Source organism: Capronia coronata, assembly GCF_000585585.1.
Source record: "Capronia coronata CBS 617.96 chromosome Unknown acBCG-supercont1.3, whole genome shotgun sequence".
NCBI lineage: Eukaryota > Fungi > Ascomycota > Eurotiomycetes > Chaetothyriales > Herpotrichiellaceae > Capronia > Capronia coronata.
This window is the reverse complement of record NW_006912895.1, coordinates 1-14227: the sequence shown is the minus strand read 5'-3', so window position 1 is coordinate 14227 and position 14227 is coordinate 1. Positions and strand designations below refer to the sequence as shown.

General features: G+C 50.5%; 7 protein-coding genes across 7 annotated transcripts; 5 read left to right on the top strand and 2 right to left on the bottom strand.

Moving 5' to 3' along the window:
• Nucleotides 1-287: 287 nt before the first annotated feature.
• Nucleotides 288-2013, bottom strand: A1O1_03288 (uncharacterized protein; the record flags this gene model as incomplete). The annotated part of the gene is made up of 3 exons (XM_007724193.1): nucleotides 288-881; nucleotides 932-1854; nucleotides 1947-2013. The coding sequence occupies 3 exons, from the start codon at nucleotides 2011-2013 to the stop codon at nucleotides 288-290; spliced, it is 1584 nt and encodes a 527-aa protein (XP_007722383.1).
• Nucleotides 2014-2478: 465 nt separating this feature from the next.
• A1O1_03287 (uncharacterized protein) lies at nucleotides 2479-2787 on the top strand (the record flags this gene model as incomplete). The annotated part of the gene is made up of 2 exons (XM_007724192.1): nucleotides 2479-2517; nucleotides 2641-2787. 2 exons carry the CDS (start codon nucleotides 2479-2481, stop codon nucleotides 2785-2787), a joined length of 186 nt encoding a protein of 61 aa, XP_007722382.1.
• A 2599-nt stretch (nucleotides 2788-5386) lies between these two features.
• On the top strand, nucleotides 5387-6037 carry A1O1_03286 (uncharacterized protein; the record flags this gene model as incomplete). The annotated part of the gene is made up of 1 exon (XM_007724191.1): nucleotides 5387-6037. One exon carries the CDS (start codon nucleotides 5387-5389, stop codon nucleotides 6035-6037), a length of 651 nt encoding a protein of 216 aa, XP_007722381.1.
• An 805-nt stretch (nucleotides 6038-6842) lies between these two features.
• Nucleotides 6843-7232, top strand: A1O1_03285 (uncharacterized protein; the record flags this gene model as incomplete). Its single annotated transcript, XM_007724190.1, has 1 exon — nucleotides 6843-7232. One exon carries the CDS (start codon nucleotides 6843-6845, stop codon nucleotides 7230-7232), a length of 390 nt encoding a protein of 129 aa, XP_007722380.1.
• A 145-nt stretch (nucleotides 7233-7377) lies between these two features.
• Nucleotides 7378-7701, top strand: A1O1_03284 (uncharacterized protein; the record flags this gene model as incomplete). The annotated part of the gene is made up of 2 exons (XM_007724189.1): nucleotides 7378-7549; nucleotides 7577-7701. 2 exons carry the CDS (start codon nucleotides 7378-7380, stop codon nucleotides 7699-7701), a joined length of 297 nt encoding a protein of 98 aa, XP_007722379.1.
• Nucleotides 7702-9302: 1601 nt separating this feature from the next.
• A1O1_03283 (uncharacterized protein) lies at nucleotides 9303-11252 on the bottom strand (the record flags this gene model as incomplete). Its single annotated transcript, XM_007724188.1, has 8 exons — nucleotides 9303-9386; nucleotides 9446-9817; nucleotides 9875-10325; nucleotides 10382-10428; nucleotides 10481-10648; nucleotides 10699-10792; nucleotides 10843-10917; nucleotides 10996-11252. The coding sequence occupies 8 exons, from the start codon at nucleotides 11250-11252 to the stop codon at nucleotides 9303-9305; spliced, it is 1548 nt and encodes a 515-aa protein (XP_007722378.1).
• Nucleotides 11253-11916: 664 nt separating this feature from the next.
• On the top strand, nucleotides 11917-13127 carry A1O1_03282 (uncharacterized protein; the record flags this gene model as incomplete). The annotated part of the gene is made up of 4 exons (XM_007724187.1): nucleotides 11917-11961; nucleotides 12010-12242; nucleotides 12316-12943; nucleotides 12996-13127. 4 exons carry the CDS (start codon nucleotides 11917-11919, stop codon nucleotides 13125-13127), a joined length of 1038 nt encoding a protein of 345 aa, XP_007722377.1.
• Between the last annotated feature and the right edge of the window lie 1100 nt (nucleotides 13128-14227).

Sequence of the window (14227 nt, the reverse complement as noted above, 5' to 3'; positions counted from 1 at the left end):
TGTTCTCTGTTGAAGGCCCTGGGGCTAGTCTCTGCTGACTAGATGCCTCGTACTAAAATGGTAGGGCTGGGAATGCTAAGCAACAGTTTGCTGTTTGACAGAAAATAGGTTGCGAGGCGTCTTGATATAGCCAATAGATCATACTATCCAGTAAGCCTACCTAAGCCTTTTGAAGTTGAACCACTGTCCAGCCGGTGTGTCTTCCATCCCTACCTTTCTGTATCACTCTCAGGATTTATGGGGTATACAGAGAACAGAAGAGGATGCAAAAAGATCTCGTACCGAAATCAGGACTGATGTTTCTCTGGAGTGTCCTCTTCCGCTTCATTTCCATTCGACTTCTGTTTTCGATAGTTTTTGAGCAAGAAGATGAGACTGAGAACAGTTCCGAGCCCCGTCAAACCGACAGAGAACCACAGAGCGCCCCGATAACCATGAAGCAACTCTGCTTTGGTATGCCCACCATGATTAATATTGGTTTCGATGGTGCCAGCAAACCCAAGACCAAGTGATATGCTGTAGTTGACGATGGTCATAACCATACTAGCTCCCATGCCTTGGTATTGCCGGGGCACCACGCTTGCGAAAATCATTATGGCGGCAGGTAACGATGTGTCCATTCCGATAGTGGCGATGATGGTGCCGAAAAAGAAGTAGGTCCAATAGATCGAGTCTGGAGGCCGGAAGGCCATGATAATAGATGTGACCAAAAAAGCAATCTGTCCAACCATCATAATATACGGGGCAGGAACCTTGCTGATTATGCTGCCAACGGTCAAAGCTGAAGCTACTCCGGTAACAAGAATGGGGGTAAACCATGCTGCCAATTGAATAGGAGTTTGGCCACCTATATCAAGGGCTTCCCGCACGACGTAGAAGAGCTACACTCAGCGTTAGTTGAAATGCTTTCCCGTTCAGGAGTATGACCTACCCATATGCCAAATGTGGCCCAGCCTGCTGCCGTGCATGCGAAAACGAACATTATATCCGAAGTAAAGGCAGCGATGGGCAGAATTGGATGGTTGGCTCGGTAGATTTCAATGTAAAAGAATAGTGCACCGAAAATGAAACTGAGGATCAGGCACACATAAACGTAGGGCTCCCGCCAAGTAACAACCACGGCCTGATTCCACGCCAAGTTGAACAAGACTAGAGCCGTCACGCCAGCTGCACCTCCGGGAAGATCCAGGCGGTCCAACTTTTGACGAAGTGGTCGTACCTGCTCCTCTTGTAGAGGCAAATCTGGTATTGTCCAGGCAGCAAAGGCGGCTACAAAAGCAACACCAATCGCCTGGCTCCAGAAAATCCATGGCCACCAAGCCATCGCAAAGAGGGCGCCGAAAAGGAGACCTGTAACGGCGCCAAGTGGCGCTGCTGCTGAGAACCATGCAAAGGCCATGTTTCGCGGGCCTTCAGAAAAAGACTTGCCAAAGATGCCGAGAGCATTAGGCAAAGTCAAGGCAGGACCCATACCCTGGAAGACGCGAGCAAATACGAAGAGCACATGATTGGAATAGACGGAGAGTCCTGCCACCAAGCTCCACAAGGAAAGCCAGCTCATTCCCAGGACAAACATCTTCTTGTTGCCAAACTCATCGCCAAGGCGCCCACCAATGAGGATGAATGTGCCGATAGTCAAGCTGTAGCCAGCAATCAACCATGACAATGTACCAGGATTGCTGATGCCAAAAGAGTCTCCGATTATGCGGAGCGTCGTCAGGGTGTTGCACAAGCCCAGCTGGTTGATGTACATGCTTATACACACAGTCACGATGAATAGAATCCGCCGTGGCAGTGAGAAGGCATCGGCCGGATAGACAGAGTCGTCTTTCGAGGACTGCACAGCCTCGACATCTAACGGTCTCCAGGTCAGCAAAAAGGTTCAAAAAGGCTCCAAAACAGTTTTCTGCTGAAGCCATCTTGGGGCCATCCCGGGAGCTACTCACCTGGCGATGTTGTTGATGCGTTGTATGGCAGTGCGGGATTGCTATTCCCCTGTGTAGATGATGCCATGGCGGACGATGGCGTGCAGGAGGTGGTCGTGATGGGTGACGAGCTTCACAGACGAGGGAAAGCATACTGTTCATTAATCTTGAGGTTATAGCTCCCCTGAGCCCTGACCTCCGGACTCATGTAAGGCCTTCACCTGACAATTAGCTAATTTATCCTGTCCTGTTTAATGAGAATTAATAGGAGTGACCTTCAAAATCCGGAGGCATTGGACGATCGACATCCAACTCCGGGAACGCTAGACTATCCGGCCATGCAACTCCGGACAGATCGAAATCTTCGGAGATGCGTGGCTGTCACGTGACCTCGTGAGATTAGTAATACTGCTACGTACTTGTATACCACGGACATCCTGCGTCACTAGACCTTGTCCCTCCGCGATGCTCTGCAACTCATCACTCATACTTGAATATTCTATCAAGGTGCTTCGCACCCCTAGAAGATCTGATCCCATTGATCCTGGTGACCATGGAGTCAAACATCGCTAGTCCGGAGGCTAATCAGTTGGTATGCGAGTCGTGCTTTAAGTCTTACCAGCGGCGTAGGTTTCTGCTATCCACCTTTCTCATTTTGCATTTTTTTCCAATCCTATATCGCCACTTTTCTCCGTCGCTAACACTATTGACACAGGTGACTTGCTTATGCGTCATCGAAGGCGCTGCAGAGGTCCCGCCAAAGGTGGGAATCGCCGTAAAGCCTGCGATGCGTGTGTTCAGGCCAAGGCCAAGTGCTGCTACACCCAACCTACGTGCTCTCGTTGTGCGAAGAGAGGAATGAAGTGCCTCTATAGCGCACCATCAGCAGCCAAAGCCTGGAATTACACCGACCACACGGGGGAAGCTTCATATGTTCGGAATCAAAACCTCCAATCCTGTCCATCCGTGAGTAGCCAGCCCTCTGTCGCTGAACTCCCAACTTGGAATTTCCCACTCTCTCCGTATCCGCTGGATACCTTCGACTTGGATATAGCAGACTTTGCAAACGTATCTCCTGTCCAGCACATCCGGTCTTTGGTCGAGAGATCTTATATATCGCCAATAACTCATGGCAACTCTCCCTCTACATCCCTTACGCAAACTTCGAATAACAGCACGGGGGGCACTTCAAATTCTCCGACATTGTCGACACCACTCATTCTCACCCGTATACTTGGCGACTATGCTTCTTTGCTGATCAAAGGATCTTGTTTGTCTCCATTCCTTCACTTGCCAAAAGTCAAAAATGTTGAACCCGACTTGGCATCTTTCCCTTTCACTTCAATGGCCATTTGCAGCAGTGCTGGCATGAATCTCTCAACCGACAAACCTTTTTTTCGGCGGGCCATAGACGCTGCGCGGCATGGACTGATTGCGAATTTCGTAAGTGCTACCGAGGCCCAGCTCCGCTTCTGATCAAATACTGAGTATCTGTTAGCCGTCGTACGAGTGTATGCAGCAGTGGGATGCGATACACGCTATACTAATCTACGAAAGCTTGGAGATTAAGGAAGGCATTGGTAATGAGTCTGAAGCGTGGAGTCTCGCTATTCCAGTCAAGAATCTCGAGATGGGCTTTCTTTTGAAGGTATGGCGCTTTTCTTATTCCTATCGCAGGCCAATCTTATTAATACTTGGCAGATGACGAGAACATACATTGAGCCATACCTACAGATTCGCAGTCCTGACCTAGATGCTTTCTCTGATTTCAATTCATCACCGTGTTCACCGACGACAACGACATGGGGTCGGTGGAGAACCACCGAAACAACACGTCGAACAGTTTTCATTGTCAACATGGTCAACTTTCTCAACAATTATGATCCTAGGACGAGAAAGACCTCCCCCTACTATGAACCGCTGAACGATGATCTTATTCTCAACATGCCATTGCCCTGTAGCCAGAATATATGGCTAGCATATGAAGAGGAGAACTGCAGACTTGCAATGAAGAACCATCTGCCTTGGGTCAACTATTCCTCGCCTGACCATGATCAACCCACAACGGAAGCGCTATCAAGAGAGACTTGCTTAAGTACCATTCTGTCAAATTATAGCAAAGAGCGGATTCAAGCTGCAATTGGCCCACACGTTGGGGTGGGCGATTCAGATGATTTGAGGCGTCTTATCATACTCTGCGCTACTGAACAATTCCTTTGATTGTTGCGATCGAGATTTCAATAAAAGATGATACCCATAGTCGTTTTTGCCGAATTTTCCCCAACAAACATGTCGCCATGAACGCTTCAACAGGAATCGAGGTCTCTGGCCGGCCGCTGATCCTTTGCCAGGACGAGTGACGGGGATGGGATGTTCTAACGGCCAGGGGAATGTGCTACCCGAAGCATCTAATCTGCTATCTCTGTCTATATCTGCAGGGGTTTCTGGGTTCTTGATCCGAGGAAAGCTTGATGTTGCCTTGCTGGAAAGCTACTCCTTTGATGCTTTCAGCGGAGAAGCTCAAGGAGACCTTCCTGCGGAGCATGGCCATGGATCCGCAACATTGTCAGAAATGGTGTCAGATACCGCTGGAAGCAGCACTGGCCGAAAGAGCTACGACTATCGACGCGCGGAATCGAGGTATTTAGATTTCCACAATTTACTCGTGGTCCTTCCGGCAAAACGCAGCTACCAAAAACCATCGGCTCATGCTCGACTCCGTGGGAGGTAACTCCTTATCGAAGGCCTTGGATGAGAGACATCAAGCAATGAATACTCGTCACCAGTACAATGAATACACGGGTACAGCAGCCGATTGCAACCTAACAAACTACCTAGGTAGCCACGGAAAGAAGATGGCTGCCATACAGTGGTATTCAATATTGCATCGTCATATTTCAACAATCACGGAACCAAAGGATTCGCTCGCATTAGGTGCAGCGCATGTTACGAGTGCTAGACAACGACCGCAAGCAGCTTATCTCATTCTGAACTTGTTACCCATCGTCATAAATCACGTCTTCATGTTGTTTCGTAGCGCCGTACATGGCACCAGCAGCGGACCCAAGGTACCTTCAGATGTCGTCTCAGTGATGATCTACTATGTTCCCACCGACGCAACGGTAAGTCAAGTCGCTCAATATGGTATTCGTGCTTGATAATCAACGCATGGGCTGGAAACCGAAAGTGGAAGCCCCACTATCCAGCGAACTCCGGTAATAAGTCAGCAACAACGAAATGATATCATTCGTATTCGTACTGCAAACAATATTTAGTATCGGCGGCAGATATCATCTTTTCAGGCGCGCCTACTCTGCCTCACAACGCCATATGATCCAGGCGTGATACCACCCTGCAACCGTATAGGTCTGTTCCGAACGAGTTTCTCTGAGTTATGCCTTCATCTTCTACCTGGACTCCGAAGATTTCTCGAGGCTGCCAACAGTAAAGAGTCTTCAGTCATGCGTTTCGTATTAACAAGCAGCAATCAAGCGGCCTTGAATCGTACGTTTGGCAAGGAGTTTGTTGTCAATGGAAGTATGTGGAACGAGGAGGCCATCAAAAAGGCATTGCGTCCACCCCCTTACGAGGAAGAACGCGGCTGGGATGTCTATTCTGCCCTCAAAGCTCAAACTGAGCGTGAGATGTGGACGTTCAGCAAAGAGGAGAATCCAAAGTTCGTGGTGAACTCGGTCTTGCCGTCTTGTACGATCGGAGCGATCTTCCACCAAAAACAGGCAGGCAGCACAGCCAAATGGGTACTGGACACTTTCAGAGACCCAGCAAACCACGCTTTCCTGAAAGAATTCGGTGCCTCGCACTTCTGCGACGTCGAAAATGTGGCGCTCTTAAACATTGGTGCCCTAACGCAAGAGGATGTGAAGAATCAGCGATTGTTTGGATTTGCGGGAGCCATCAACTTCAATAGCTGGCTCAATGTGTTTCGCAAACTAGACGCTAGCAAGCCGTGGCCCGAGAATGACCCTGCCCAGCCGCATGACTTGAGCAAGATTGATGGGAAGACGGAGCTGAACCTGCTGAAGCGTTTCGGGAGGGCTGGCTGGACAGATTTTGATGAAAGCGTGCGGAAGGTCTGCCTAGAAAGTCGATGATATTTGCGACACAACTTGGGTTGGCAACATTATCTGGTTGATAGGTAATATCACGAATTGTTCCGTACCACGGATGGAAGCGCAGATGCTAAATTGTCGAAGTTACTGGGCAAAGAGATGTCCAATAGCATACGAGCGCCTACACACGAATATGAATATCAGAAGGTGCGCAGTGCTGTTTACATGATATTGGGTCTTAGCAGCTTCGTCCCATCATTTCGGTTACATATCTTGGATCTTAGGCTTGGATTAAGTAGTCCAACGGCGTTAAGGCTCTAAAATAAAACAGCTGTTGGTGGCAACGCTGCGGTTAATATCGGAGTAGAGACGTCGTTCCTCGTCAGGAACTCGGCCGTACGATCGCTCTATTAATGAATTACCTTGCGCAGTCCTCCGAAGCCTGTAGAACCGTGGTTCAACGGTTCCACCCCGGTGATATGTACAATTCCACGCTTGAGCTGCATAAGGCGGCATCTAACTCGTGTTTACTGCTACCATATGATATCCCGATACAGATTTGCTAACCCTTGGCTCTGTAAACCAAAAGATTAGCTGCCTCAGCCTTGCAATAAATGTAGAGAAACGTGCCGAATCGTGGTACTGGAATCATTTTTCTGCCCGTTCCTTCGTCTAAAACATTGTTGGGTATTTTCGATGTAAAGATCTACGAGAGAATGCCTTGTGACTCTCTAGAGGTGTTCTATGAGCAAATCAAAGATGCAGACATCGTCATTATCACTACCTTCCTAATCAGATCGATTAGCCTGGACCAAAAGGCGACCCAAGGCTGCGGGCGATTATGATCATGTCCGTAAGAATAGACTTTATCGACTTGGAAATCTGCAAACAGCGCGGAATATGGGTGCTAGATTGTGCAAACGCCAATACCAACTCTGTGGCCAAACATGAGGTCGGATTATATTTGGCTGCTCGAAGAAAAGTGGTCGAACTGCCTCAACGGACTATACGCGGGGAATGGGCAGACCAGGGAGCCCTGCTCGGAATACTACGCGACCACAACGATCGAAGACCGTTGTCTCTCAAAGACGAGAAAGTTGGGATTGTCGGCTATGGTTCGATTGGTATGGCGCATCAGCCTAGAGGCGACACTTATAACAAACTGACCATTGCGTCCGAGCTAGGCCGACAGATTGTAGATATTTGTACCTCGCTTAGGATGAGTGTATGTCTTTGATAGAAAGCTGTCGCGACAGCCTTCTCAGATCAAGCGCACGAGAACACCGTCCCAAGAGATATTGCAATAAAGCATTGTTCTCTTCTTGTTTGTGCCGCAAAACGCGGATATTGTTAATCTCATAACCCACGCAGAATTGAATGCTATGGATGCCCGAGGAGTCCTGATCAGCGTAAGTAGAGGTGGCACAATCAAGGAAGAAGCATTGCTTCAGGGTCTTCTGCAAGGATCCACTGCCAGGGCTGCTGTCCACGTGTTCGATTCCGCGCCCGCAGCGGAGGACAGTCCATGCTTGGTGCGATATCTGGAGAACCAAGGTATGTATCGCCACTTGCCACTGATAGTGATGCCTTATTTGGCCTGGTTCGGCGAGGTGACAGTCTCCGATCTACAGCGCATGGCGAAAGAGAATGTGGAAGGGTGGAAGAGCGGAAATCTCCTCGTGCAAAACTTGAACGTTGTCGTATAGTCAAGAAACGAACCAATCACAGACATGCGCTCTCCTCCGTCCGCCATCGGGGAGGGTCAGGCAAGACAAGTGCGCGACTCGCCGATGATCGTGGGGACCAGATCTCGATCGAACTGGCATCAGTCAGGTCCTGTCATTTACCAGTCGATCCCTTCAAAGTAAATCGACTTCAACGACGCCGAGCACTGTCTTGCGGACCATCAAACAGTAAACCCAGGCAAAGCCTTGACACTGCTCACCATTATCACCCTAAGGCCCTCCTTGAATCCTACCAACGCACAGCTGGATACCGACGCGACACCCCTGAATAAGACAATACAGAATTCGTGCCACTTGAGTTCGACTAAAGATGGTGGAATGAACCGTTTCTCGGGCAAGAACACGGATTAAAATTTGCACGACTAGTTTGTAGCAGAGGTGACTCGAAGTATAGTTGCTACTCGACCTAGCCAACAAAGCAGCACTTTACCAACTGATCCAGGCTCTTACTTAGTAACTGAGGCCACCAAGGCAAGTATAATAGAACTCTGGAGGTGCCATATACCTTACAGGTGCTGCAATTATTTACGGAGTCAACGTATGACATAAGCTCCGCTAGTAATCGTCAACTAGCCCAACAAAGAAGGCGCCCGATTCTCCGCCAGCTATACTCGGCTCACGAGTATAAGGTAGGCAGGCGAGTTTTCCACCGAGTTTGGCTATGGCCGAACTAGTCTCGACGGCATGACCATGAGAAAGAGCTTGAGCGCAATGGCTACCTCGGACCGGTGCCATACTTCCTTCCAGGTACATATCAAATAAGGTCCCATCCTAGACGCCGCAGAAAATAGTTACGATTATTGAAGGGGCATAGGCTATTCGATGGTATAATATGTTAGTCCGAGCCGGGCAGGTGAGAATTCTCATATTCCATCATTGGTTAATCACTAATAAAGGCAAAGCGTGTACGCATCAGGGAAAGTGCCCGCTGCGATGATCTTCGCTCGGTGCTGGGACGGAATCATTCTCAATCCAGGCGAATATACTCCACCTAAAGAGTGAGTTGAAAGCAGACTACTCGAACTCACACCGATGTCCTTGCTCTAGTTCTGCTGTTTCTGCAAAGGGTCCGTCTGGAAGCCTACCTTCGCTGCGATGAATACGTCCGCCAACAGAAAAAGCTTGCGGTGGATAGATAGACCGGTTTCGTAAGCTGCCTATCTGTATAATGAGGACGGAGAAGGGATGTTACAGTGCAAGTTTATGAAGGGTAGCGTTGCTTGATGCCTGACCACGTACATCGACTCTCATGTAGTCCTAGGGTTTCAGAGAGACAAACAGGTTTTCCTTGAATGCCAATAGTCGATTCATTTGACTGTCTGGAATCTATCCATCCCCGCACGACCTTTTATAAGAGATGGCCCCCATTTCGTGGCCCACATTTCGCGATGTAAAGCAAGTGTGCAGGTAACCCGTCCAGATTGCCGAAACATGCCCCGGTGAATCCACTACAAAGTATACAAACATCAATCTCGGTAGATCCCACCCTTGGCGTGGTTTCAAGCCTGTCAGCAGCGATCCGGCTGGGATTGAAGATCAGGCGATTGTCCGCTGCAAACACCTCATCGGCCGAGAAGCTTGATCTCTAAGAGTCGAAGAGGGTAATAGGACAGGGCAGTCCAGGCAAAAGCGACAGGCAGTCCGAGCTGAAATGCCGAGTTAGCCAAAGCAAGGTCAAAAACATGGGCATTGCCGGGGCACTTACATCGGCACCATATTCTCCCACCAATCTGGCAATGGGACCATAGTAGTAAGTCTGACCCATGCAGACAATGGCACCCGCCCAGCCGATCAAGAAGCTGATGAGAGCAGCGATACCCACTGGCAGTTTACTCTTATCATTCCAATCTTCCCATACAAAGCCAACCCTTCGGCGGAAGATGAATTCATCCTCAAGGACGATGGCGATCCAAATGATGACCCAGTACCCAATGAGGCCGAGGAAGTTCAGGAAGATGGAGAGGAGATGCGCTCGGCCGGCGATAGCACAGACCATGTATATGATAGCAGCCACCGTTGTCCACACTGGTCTGGGAATCTTGGAAAACGGTGTGCAGAGTTGCTGGAAGTTCAAAGCCTAAGATCTCAGTGAGCATGGTGTCCAAGGCACGAAAGGGTTTGGGGGGCATCTTACCGCAGCATACGTGCCGGGAATGTTGTTGGCTGCGACCGCCAATGCGAGGACAACAGCACAGAATTTTCCAAAGTCCTGTAGAGGGGCATATCCGGCCACAACCAATGCACCGACGCCGGAGCTCGAGAAGGCTTCGGACCAGTCCGGGTTGGTTGAAAGTCCTGTGCCCAGACCGATACCCAAGAACTCGATCAAGAGCTTGCCCAGGGTCATCCCAGCCGTGGTCATGAAGCACACCCATTTGCGAGAGGTACCTTCTGGATAATATACGAAGAAATCCGCGGCAGCTGGCACCCAGCCTAGAGGGCCAGAGGCAGTGAGGAAGAAGTAGCTGACGCGATTACCAGCAAGTGTTGCCCCGGAACCGACTGATTTGGAAGATGCGTCAAAGTGAGGCGACGCGCACCCGATGAAGATGAAAAGAACCAACACCGTCGGGATGGCGATCCATCTAGACAGCTCGGTCAGTCATGGGCGACCTAGTTGGCAAATGGTTTTGCAGCTAACCTCTCAAAGGTATGGAACCATTTGATACCAAAGGTTGCGACAACCCACTGTCAATCATGAGTAAAACTTCCCAGGCAGAAAGAGGGAAGGACATCTTACGGTGATAACAGCAGAAATGACGATACCAACAATCACAGACATTCCTCGTCCGTTGACAGCAGAGAGGATCAAACCGGCTACGAGGCAGTCAACCAGACCATAGCCCATCTCAATAACCCAGTTCAGGATGACACAGATTCGAGAAGGCCACCATCCCATCGAGTATCTCTGTCAACCCCGTTAGTGACAAAGTCCACATCGCCATGCATCACACTTACCGCAATGACCAAAGTCCGGTTGCCTGATATTGGGCCAAAGCTTGCGATGTATCCCGAGCAGGCCGCGCCGAAGATGGTGCCAAACATACACAATCTGTCCAAGGTTTCAATGGGTGTCCTTCTCTCAGTAGGGAGGTTGCTTACAGCACGGCGTCCACAAAGCCCAGACCATAGGACACGGGACCGAGGACACCCAAGGTCATTTGGTTTGCTGTGCAGCTGCGTTTCAGAACAACGGTCAGCGATGGGCCCATGCAAAAGGGCTGCTGGGTCTGGTCGAGATGCAGATAAACTTACTTGATACTGAACCACATTATGCCAATTCCAAGGTAATCAGTCAGCCCCATTTTCCGGTCCCGGAGCTCGGGAGGGACGCGCTCAATGCCACGAGACTCGACGCCAGCAAGAGCATCGAGGCGGTTTGCAAGGTGCTGAAGTCTGTTATGAGCAGGAATGGCAGTGAGATGGCCAGCTTCTAGAACGCCTTGTTCAGTGGTGGATGACGGGGGAGTGCTGCCTGTGGGCTGAGAGGTCTTCTCAACAGTAGACGCCATGGTCACGACTGTCCAGGGATGTCGGTCGTGGGTGGTCTCAAAGGTTTGTTCGATAAAGGGGGATAGAGCAGCAGGCCTTTCATCTTTCATATACTCCGTATAATCTACCATCCTTAGCAATCCGCTTTGGGACTCTTGGAGACCTGGACCAGCTCTATGTCTGAGCCGTTGGTCAGTTGTGTGGTACCCTAGCTAGGTCGAGCAAGTCCATTATCAAAGTGGATAGATAGTACCTCAGGATCGGACCTGGTCGCAATTATTCGGTGGCCCCGCTTATCTCTTGCTGTGCCTGACACTGTGCGGGAGTATGTGCGGAACTCACGGAGCGGTAGAGGGGCGCTTAGCGGAGCCTGATCCGTTTTCTCAATGATAAGGCCGTTGGGCTCTACTGTGCGATACACAATGGTCGTGACCGACGGGCCACTCTTATCGAACCTTGATAAAGCTGGTGCCACTACTCCGTGAGTCCTCAGTCTAGGTCTTCACGTCCGGCCATGCCTAGGTGCAGAACCTCTCCACTCTATAGCCAGACCGTAATGGGCGATTCTTCTCGTTAATGATTAATTGCTGAACGAGAGCTCTTTGCCAACGTGAGAAACACATACAATTCAGATCCAACAAAAACACAAATTATTAATTTTGCAAGAAACAGCACCTTGCTACCATGGCCGTCGAGACTAGCCACGACGCAACAGTCGCGAAGGTGCAGGTACAACGCTCCCCAAGTCTTCACCCAATACCTGCTAAACCCTGTTAGCCTTCGTTCGAGATCCCACTCGTTGATTTCGGCCGCTACCTCCATGGCTCAGAAGACGAGCAGAAGGCATGTGTGGACGAGATCATGAAGGGATTCACCACCTCGGGCTTCATCTATGTCCAGAACAGTGGACTTGATCCGCGTGAGGCCTTCCAGTGGTCCGAGAAGTTTTTTGCTCTGCCGGCGGAAGAAAAGCAGAAGTACCCCAACCATGACTCGGAGGCGAACAGAGGGTGAGTGACCCGGTCATGACCTACCCACCACCGGAAACGAGGTAGAAAGACCCGTCTACTGATCTTGACACAGCTATTCCGGTATGGGGGTGGAAAAGGTCACCAACGCAGATCTCACCAAGGAGGAGAACATTGAAGAACTCCGCAAGATCTTCCCAGATATCAAGGAATCACTAGAAATTGGCAGCGAGGCGCCCTGGGGCTACCCTGAGAAGCCATACGAGAACCATTTCCCCGAGCATCTCATCCCCGGCTTCAGCAAGGGCATCCAGGACTTTTATGTGAACTGTGACCGCCTACATAAGAGCCTCATGTCGGCGATCGCAACAGGGCTGGGTCTCAAAAAATCCTACTTTGAGCCGCAGATCTCGGGAGGAGACCATGTCTTGAGACTGCTCCATTACCCTGCCGTGCCTCAAAGTTTGCTGACTCAAGAGGGCGCTGTCCGTGCTGGAGCCCATACCGATTACGGCACCGTCACCCTCCTCTTCCAGGACGGCAGCGGTGGTCTGCAAGCGCGAACTCCCTCGGGGCAGTACGTGGATGTGCCACCGATTGCAGGAGCTATTGTCATCAACGCTGGGGACTTGCTGCAAATTTGGTCCAACGATATGATCAAGTCCACATTTCACCGCGTTGTCTCACCCCCCAACGCCCCGACCACTGATGATGGCAAATTTTCTGCCAGGTACTCTATTGCTGTATGTCTGCCGCCCTGACTCTGATTGAAAGTGGTGGCTAACCGAGCGACAGTTCTTCGCCCATCCCGACCATGACAAGGTAGTAGAGGGGATCAAGGAATGTGTGACTGAGACCAGGCCCCTCAAATACGAGCCCGTTCTGCCTCTCGAGTGGATGGTGAAGCGTCTTCAGGCAACATACTAGCCCCTATGTGGCTGGTGGACGAGATGAAGCAGACTTGGGGACCCGGTGGTGCGGACAGTCCCTTAGGTGAAGATTAATGGCAGTGCTTTCATATTACCGTCTAGTAGACGTTTTCGGCTTTCGAAAATCTTGAGAACTGGCTATACAACAACTACCCCGGGGCCATCGATCCGGAAGAAACCAGATTCCTCAAGCATTATAAAGAAGATCTTATCCCTATCCTAGTAGTTTAGGGTCAGACATGTAGCGTGGATCGGGGCCGAGAATAGGTGGTGGAAAAATTAAGGTTTGGGCTGTAGCGTGAAATCACATTGTAGCGTGAAATATTCTGTAGCGTGAAATCTCAGCCTCGCCGAGCCATACACTCTTACACTCGATGGCCCATCGCGTCCCTCAACTCCCGAGGTATATGAGATCGACAGGATTCGAGCTTCTTGCTCTTCTATTCACACCATGTCCTCTCCACCCTGGCTTTGCAGCCTCAATCTCATTGTCAGCACTCCCGAGAACGCGTTGATTTGCACATTGTGTCGACGAGCGTTACGCGTACATCCGCGCCTCGTCCAGCAACATCTTACCGAAGCCCACTCAATTAGTGCTAGCCGGCAGACTCAAGTGCCTGACCTCGGGACTCTTCTCTTGACTGACATTTCTGAGCTTTCCGCTCGCGCCGATTTCTGCCCCGAGGACCCCAGCCTCACCACAACACCCGGGTTTGCGTGCGGACATTGTTCCAGCCGGACCACCAGCCAACAACTTCTCAGGCGCCATCTTTCTAGCCAGCATAACATCAAGCACCTCGACACCATCGCCGACCGCGACTATCGACCGGTTTCTCTTCAGCAGTGGACCACGTCAGGCTCAGCCGGGCGGCAATACTGGATTGTATTGGCGATTCCTCGCGCCGTTACACTCACTCCGTTACCGACTTATCGTAAGCGAAAGCGTCCTCTCCCTCTGAGCCACCGCAAGTGTTGACCGAGGACGGAGAAGTTAGTCGATACACGAACCTGGCAGGCCCCCATTTCCCCTCCATCCTCGACCCTTCTTTTCTCTATCCACCAGGAGGAAAGAGAGCAGATGGCGTCTATTCCGTCCCT